At 42.8% G+C, this 8307-nt stretch overlaps 2 protein-coding genes across 3 annotated transcripts in view; both read right to left on the bottom strand.

Annotated features, from left to right (window-relative positions):
• Positions 1–3219: 3219 nt before the first annotated feature.
• itga7 (integrin, alpha 7) overlaps positions 3220–8307 on the bottom strand; it is a 48101-nt gene continuing 43013 nt past the window's right edge. The window contains exon 26 of the mRNA XM_048254206.1: positions 3220–3362. The gene's annotated coding sequence lies outside the window, so the exon portion shown is untranslated. The remainder of the gene's footprint in view (positions 3363–8307) is intronic.
• npffl (neuropeptide FF-amide peptide precursor like) overlaps positions 3369–8307 on the bottom strand; it is a 5095-nt gene continuing 156 nt past the window's right edge. The window contains exons 1-4 of one of the 2 annotated variants that reach the window (XM_048254208.1): positions 7128–8307; positions 5858–6213; positions 5284–5405; positions 3369–4694 (exon numbers count right to left, since the gene is read on the bottom strand). The exon at positions 7128–8307 is cut by the window's right edge and continues 156 nt beyond it. In XM_048254208.1, coding sequence (XP_048110165.1) covers positions 4577–4694; positions 5284–5405; positions 5858–5998 — 381 coding nt within the window. In that variant the 5' untranslated portion in view covers positions 5999–6213; positions 7128–8307 and the 3' untranslated portion in view covers positions 3369–4576. Of the gene's footprint in view, positions 4695–5283; positions 5406–5857 lie in introns of both variants that reach the window. The other variant, XM_048254207.1, reaches the window with a different exon arrangement.

An 8307-nucleotide genomic window follows, 5' to 3' on the forward strand; every position in this document is an offset into this window, starting at 1 on the left:
ACACACACACCCACACACCCACACACACACACACACACACACACACACACACACACACACACACACACACAAACAAACACACACACACACACACACAAAACACACACACACACACACACACACACACACACACACACACACACACACACACACACACACACACATTCACACCCACGCACACATTACCTGCAGCCAAAGAACCGCCCTCTAGTTTTCTCATACTCATTAGACTTCAGCAAAGCCACAATGAGCTGCACCACTCGCTGACTACCCCAGAAATCAGGACATATCCCAGTGTGAAGTACATTTTGCTGCAAGCCCAGGCAGAATATGTAAACTCAAGGTACAATAAATGAGAGGGAATGCAAATGAACCTCTCAAGGTTTTCGAGGCATTTTATATATATATATATATATATTCAGCCAGAAGCAGCATATGAAAAGAAATCTTGATTTATGTAAAACTGATGTCATTCTCCAATCTCTCCATGTTGACAGAAGTGGAAAATAACTGGCTGTTCACTGATGTGACTTTTTGTGCCACTTAAACATGTTTCCTGCTTCAGACTCTGACTGCACATTATGGGACTAAACTATTGAAATGCAAAGAAATTTAAAAGCAGAGGTTATGAGAGGAGTGTTCTGTGCACTCTTAACGTACCATATAAAGATGAACTGAACCGATTATGAGAGTATGCAAATCTTAATTACTTTTTTAAATACCACAGTGTTGTTGCTTGTCAGACTGATGGTGCTACTGCTATCATCAGTCTCGATTACTGTAAACACCCCCCACCCCCTCCTTCCATCCCAACTCATCCCAGAGGTGTGGGGGTCAATCAGCATGTCTCTCTCATTAGTTTGTGTGGCTGCTAAATCCACGCCATGCTCCTCTGCGTCTAGACACTAGGCACTGCTTATCCAGCGCCATAACTGTGACTGATTATGTGTGTGAAAAGTGATGGATGCAAATATGAGATGGAAAACTTGGTGAGAAAAAATTCATGCCATCAATGGAAGCCTATGGGGAAAGCCACGGAGGTTTACATGTAAGTTTGTGATTGTACAAAAAAGTCTGTACAAATCTGATATCCTGTCATATTTGTTACAGAAATAATAGACAAAACTAATATGACATGCTCAAAGGATATCAGATGGACTTTTGTACAATAACATTATTTGTATACTGTATGCCTGTATAAATGATGTGATATCAACATATCAATACATTTCAATACATCAACATATCAATACATCAATACTTTCTCCATGTACATATTTTGTCAGTTTCAGTAATTAAAATATTGTAAAACCACCTATTTCCGCCCCTTTCGTTCGAAAATTCTAAAATAAGGATGTTTTTTAATACTTCAAAATAACATTTGACCTTACAGAACCTTACATTTTCCAGTAGCCATAAGTGTGTAGATTTGAACAAAATCTGGTTTGGTTCTTAACGGGAGCATTTACTGCCTTCAAAATCCGATTTTGTTTACCGTGCTCGGAGTTTGGTGCTAGGCTGCTGGGTGCCCTATATTTCCACACGGCACGTCAACGGTTAGACCGAGAATTCTCAGATTTGTACACGCAGCCTTACCGAGCTCTTTGGGTCACGGTAAAATGTAATTTTTGGTACATAGCTAATTTAGATACACTTATGGTGTGGGTGTTTGCGTTTCTTTAGGAATCCGCCATCTTGGTTTGTATAGAAATGAATATTAAGTGACACATACACGCAAAAGGGTGGAAATAGGGCATGGGCGGATATATCTCATCTGCTACACAGTTAGGGAAGTGTCCAATATGATTATTATGTTATAATAAGATTATAATTATGCAGTGCAATATCACACCTAAACAATTATTTTAAACTGAGTGTTTATTTTGTTGCAATACATTTACTAATTTTAATTTAAATGCAAATAAATGTGTGCAGTCTTTAAGATGGTCACGAGCTACGAGGCCAGGTTTGCTCTCTCACACAAGTTAATGCACTAGCTAGACTTTTCTTTTCGATTATAGAAATATCTTATGAAAACACAGTGCCATCCTATTTCCAGCTGCCAAAGCAATTTAGTTCTGCCACTCTCACACAAGATAAGGGGTGTGATATCCATCTGTGCCAGCTGACCAGAGGTGGGAAAAGTCATCTACAGTAACAAAATGAAAGAAAAAAAATGGGGAGAGAGCTGAGGTAGGGAAGGTGGGTAACACACACACACACACACATACATCCAAAAAATACCCGTCAGCAGAGTAGAAAGTAGACTTTTGGCCATATACAGTAAAACCATCAACCTACATGCATTCATATCCACACACTCGCAGCCACCTACACACACACACAAACACACACACACACACACACACACACACACACACACACACACACACACACACACACACATCAATATTGCAGAGGCCCAGAGACACAAATAAATATACACCGAGAACACATGCATGCACACACACACAAACTCACACACACATACATGGATACACACACACACACACACCCATACAATATATATACACACACACACACAGTGCCGATTATAACTTGAAATGTCACATTCCTCTGTCATCTTGTAATTATCTGCATACCCCCACACTTAAAGTGGAAACATGCCATTTTCAACATTGGAGAGCACAAGGATAAATTGCACTTGTTTTTTTTTTCAGGCAATCCTCACCTCCCCTCTCCCTCTCTTCCCATATGGAAAGCAGAGACGGAAGGTCAGTTCAATAGAGGGAGGCGTCTGAAGCAGTTAATACTCACGTTGCGGTAATTGGCTGCGGAAACAAAGACAGCACAAAGTAGAGTAATTGCATGCTGGCATCTTTTAATTAGTGGTGAAACCATTACTGACAAGCTCTGAGAGTGCTTTTACAACTCAACCCAACAACCTCAATTTTCACACACACACACACACACACACACACACACACACACACGTGACATATACAATAACACACACACACACACACACACACACACACACACACACACACACACACACACACACACACACACACACACACACACACACACTGAACACACTTGTCATTTACAATCACAGCATATCCACTGTACACAACTACAGAGCTGTAGGTGTGAAATGGCGTTGGCCTCATGTGGAAGGCCACCAGCAGGACATTCCCTCCAGATGACAGTCCAGGGAGAGTAAGGAGGGGCCAGGGAGAGGAGGGAGGAGCCAGGGAGAGGAGGGAGGAGTCAGGCCAGGGCGAGGAGGGAGGAGCCAGGCCAGAGAGTGAGCAGTGCTCTTGCTTAGTTGCATCGTAGAGCCCTGCCAAACTGTCCATGTTCCACGCAGCTGATTGGCTACGTCACAGCAAATCCATCTGAAAAGTGACAGGCTGCTATAACTTCTTCTGTAGTCATCTTTAACTGAGATGGCTGGACAGTGACAGACAGGGAAGGAGAGGGAGACAGATCAGATTGTTTGTTTGTTTGTTTGATTGTTTTTGTATCTGTAGATTATATGTTTATCTTATTTTTTATCTAGTCTATGTAAGTCTACTCATTGACATTTACAGTAAATTAGTACCCCTTATCATTTGTATCACCCTTCTGATGATACATTTTTTATTTAATTGTCTCTCTTAAATGTCCTCATTTCATGTCATTATCATAAAATTCCTTCCTGTCTGCACACACACTTTTTTCCAATTTGGCCAATTTGAGCTTCCTGTATGTGAGCATGTCAAGGCTCCCGACCTGTCACCATAACAACCACACATGTAAATAAATAAAATGGCCTGTGATGGCCACCCTTAACGAGCACATCTGTCGGTGACTTGCGGAGCTCTGAAGTCATGGTTTGCGACATATGATGGCCTGTTTTATGCTCAGAGAGCTATTCGACTTGAGCACAGCAGGTTGTTATTATAGGGCTGCTGAGAGGAGAGTGTGGTTAGACTACTGCAGAATGACTGGCTTCTGGTAAATATACTTGCTGTATGATGACAGTGAAGAAAATGTAAGTAAAGACAAGGGCATACCTTCATTAAAGAAGCCAATTTATTTGCACTCACAACATAAGCCTATTATGAGAAAAAGCTACATACCAATGCATACTAATGATATTTTGCTGTATTGTACATCTGCATTAAATTCAATTTAGCATGTTAATTTAGGAAACCAACCAGATGCACTATGTAGGCATGCACATACATTCCAATACACACACACACACACACACACACACACACACACACACACACACACACACACACACACACACTCCAAACTATGCCAACTTCTTTCCACTGGCTGAGTGAGAGCCTGAAAACTGCGGTGGAGGTTTGTGATTGGCTACAATACGAATGGCATGATGCAGGTTAAGGTTTTCTGTGCCAAGCCCAATAGGTTGGGAGTGAGAGAGAGAGAGAGAGAGGGTGGGGTGGTGAGATGTGAGTAAGCCTTTCTTTAAAAAATATAACGGGTGCATATGTTATTAATTCATGTCTGTCTGCCAGTCCTGGAATTCAGCTGATCCTAATTGGTCCTTCTCTCTCCGTCTTTCAGGCAGCGTCGGTCACGTGGGTCTCCTGCTCTACTTTCGGCCGAATCTCTGTGGCACAGCCATGCTCCAGATTTGACCAGGGGCGGTCTCCCAGTCGCGGGATTGTATCCTCTCTGGCTCCTCGTCTCCTCCAGTGCCACGCCCAAACCTGTGGGAACAGCACAGCACCCTCGACATCCTCCTGATCCAGAACTCACACGACAGACATATGAACTATCACAGTGCATTAGTGCACAGTAGCCTACAGTACCAAAAGATCTGCATAAATATGTTGCTGTGTTGTGTGTTTGTGTTCTGTTGTTTCATTTTATTATTCAACAGAACTTTGCCAGGTCTAAAATAGAATTCGCTGGAATCTGTCCCATTAAAAGAAGTCTTTTTTTCTGATAAGTGGGTATACAAGAGGAGGCTTTTTAAATATTTATTGCTATGGCTTTGTGCAGACTTAAAGAGATTTTCAAGCCCCCTAATCCATTAACAGGCTTAAACCTCTGAGGTTTAATACTGTTTTCTTTTTTTACGGCACGATAACAGCTACCACAGATGCCTGCAAAAAATATGCACACACAACAACATAAATAGGAGGGCAATAAGCTCCCCAGTGCAACAGAAAGGCCACAAAAGATACCCTATGATTATTAAGAATTGTGCCTTGGGTTGAAGTAACATGAATTGTTCTAGGATATAATAGTGTAATGTGGTGGTGTGGAATGAAATGGGTGAAGTGGCAGATGTACCTCTGTGGCTGGTGAAGTACAGAGGGGTTGCGTCCATATCTCTGGGAGCCCTGGGAAAGGGAGCGAAGGATTGGGTACAAGAGGCGTTGCTCAATGGCACGACTCAGCGGATCCTCAATGTCCTACAGAGTTTGGGCACAGATACACACATCAACACATTTTTAATGGTTCTTCATCAAATGCATACGGTTTAAAAGAAAGAAATATTTACTCATTACCCATTACTCAATAGAATGGCCACTGAGCATAGAGACAAATGAGAAGTCATACTTCAGTCAAATAAATAAAAACAAAAAATAAGACCATTTTATTAAGCGGACAGTTTACACACTGTTCCATTGTCTCTTTGATGAAGGTTAAACCGTTGCAGGGGAGCTTTCATACACATTATGATTGCTACAATGAAATGGCTGACATCTGGTACAGTGGTTTGGTGCGCATCCCAGTATGAAACCTCTACCCCTCATACATAACCTTCTCCTCCTACACCCACACTCTACCTACTTCCTATACATTATTCCAACGCTGTGAATGGAGTAGTTGGAAATGGTCTTTCCATGCAAGTAAGACTTACCAATCTGTCCAGCCTCTCCACCAGATTCTCCTCTGAGTCCGTGGGCTGGTGCTGGCCAGCTCCTTCCTCCTGGATAGAGTGCCCCACCGCAGCCAAAGCCAGGACGAGCCCAAGCAGAGTCAGCCATGATCCCGTCTCCATTTTCTTCAGGTGTCTGAGGAGAGTGCTAGTACTGGTGTTGTTAACGGGAGTGCTGGTTGCTCAGAGCCTTGTACCCGGCTGCGCTCGGCTTGTGTTCTACGTGGGTATCGATAGTACAGCAACTTTGTCTGCTCCAGCAGCACAGGCTAACTTCAGTGGTGGAGGACATTGTGGTGGACCTTATATACCCCTGCAATGCTCATTGTGTTTGGACCCTGGAGAGAAAGAGACAGAATGGATGACCAGGCTTCTAGAAGCCCTAGGGAAAGGGGGGCAAGGAAGGACGGAAAATCAGAAGTGAGGGACTACAAGCTGCCCCCGGTCCATTTAAAGAAGTTAGGGAATTAGGACGGTGATGAAAATGTGTGCATTAAGTGGCCCACGGGAGCAGAAAGATGCACTAGTCTGTCAGGGTTATTAAAGTGGTCAATCTTGTGGATTTGCACCGTGTGCTTATTTGCGCCCTCCATCCTAAAAATGAGGTGACAAGACTAAACCACTGGTGAATATGTGAACAAACCAGGGAAATAACATGTGATTCAGTCTAGTCGAGCCTGCTGTTAACAAATAGACCTCTGGCAAGCAGACGATTACTGATTCTGACTTTAATTATTTAAAAATCCCAGTGAAAATAAATGGCATGTATGTTTTATTTACTCAACCGTAAATAAGTAGGCTATATGAGTTCTGGATACTTTCTGCAGTTAATGCACCATGCTGTGTTGAGAACTTGTGGAAAGCATGTGGAATAGGGGGAAGTAGAGCTTGTCAGGACAGCACTTCCAAGAAGAAAGTTATGTCATACATTTTGGCAGTCTGTGGCATCCACAACATATCTATGACATTGTTATAAAATATTCTTATGACAGGCTCAAGAAACATGTTCATAAGCAAACTAACAGGTTACCAACATTTTTCATCAACACACACACACACAACCATCATGTAGTGTCTATGGCTGATATCCATTGGCAGCACTTGTTTTTCTGCATCAGGTTATCTCAACACTGTTGAACCCAATTACTGCGAGTGTCACTGAGCCAAATAAAGTGATGCTGTGGGTTTTCTGGGCAAACCATCAAGCTTTACCTGACGGAGCGAGTCACACAGTTAATGCACTCCGACTAACCTAAGTCAGCAGGCCCTGAGGAGTCTTCCACGTCTCCAGAGTTCTTCTGTCAAAGCCACTAATGTCTGTCTATCCTCCAGCCACCGCAAACACCTTTCTGCCCTCTCCACTCCTCCAGGTCCAGCCGTCATCACTCCCCTCACCCATTAATCGCCATAACAACCACATTACTCATCTCTCTGTGTGGTCACGAGCAGGGGCATCAGTTCAATCTTTGCTGAGAGGCGTCATAGATAAAATGAGAGATGGTGCAGGCTCCCGTGATGGCCATGAAAGATACTTTTTCATTTCCATGTTTTCACATGGCACAGTAGCCTACTTCCACATTGCACAGATTCCACAAACTACACTGAAGTCACAAGTCCTTTGTCTTCTTGAGTCTATTAGCTAAATAGCCTAGCATACCCGGCATTCCCTTCAAGGGAGTCTGCTGTTGAAGACAATTTATTTATTTCAACCCATTTCAGGGCAAATGTACTTCAAGTTCACCAAACCTAATTTTCGCTGCTTTTGGGTTACATGGGTAAGTGAAGTTCATAGTCACAATTTTAGTGAATTATAGGCCTAGGCTACGCTTCTTTGAAACCCAATACGTTACATACAGTAACAAGATTTCAAAGAATTACAGACCTATCCCTAATTATCCGCAGTGGTGCTCTTTGACATAAAAAAAAAAAAACGGCTGATTCATGGCATCGCGGAGGAAAGGATTGTGTGGGGTCTTTGGGTGGCATAGAAAATACGAGGATGTAAGGGAAAAAATAAATCATGTGAGAGACCATTAAGGTAATCACTGCGGTGAGCACGGTTTGGGCCGCGCTGGTGCTGCTAGGTGCAGAGCGAGGCAGGCAGGCTGGCTAATCAAATAAGGTGACTTTCAGCACCCCCAACACGGGATGGTAGAGTGGTGATGGATTGCCCTTAACCCAGTGGTCATGTGAAGGGGGTCTGTGCTTTCATCACGGGCCTACACTTGTTCTAAAAATAAAGACACTGTAGAGCACGCAATGATTTTGAGGGGTTGGCGGGAGTCCATCACTCTTTATATCTTTGATATCTTAACAGATGAAGTTATAAACCATATAGGCCTACCCCAATTGAAAAAGGAGTGTTCAATTTATTTTGACAGTACCCAGATAGCAAATCATTTTGGCTTTGTTTTGGTATACATTTGGCCTAT

The sequence above is a fragment of the Alosa alosa genome, chromosome 10 (assembly GCF_017589495.1).
Source record: "Alosa alosa isolate M-15738 ecotype Scorff River chromosome 10, AALO_Geno_1.1, whole genome shotgun sequence".
Taxonomy (NCBI): Eukaryota; Metazoa; Chordata; class Actinopteri; order Clupeiformes; family Clupeidae; genus Alosa; species Alosa alosa.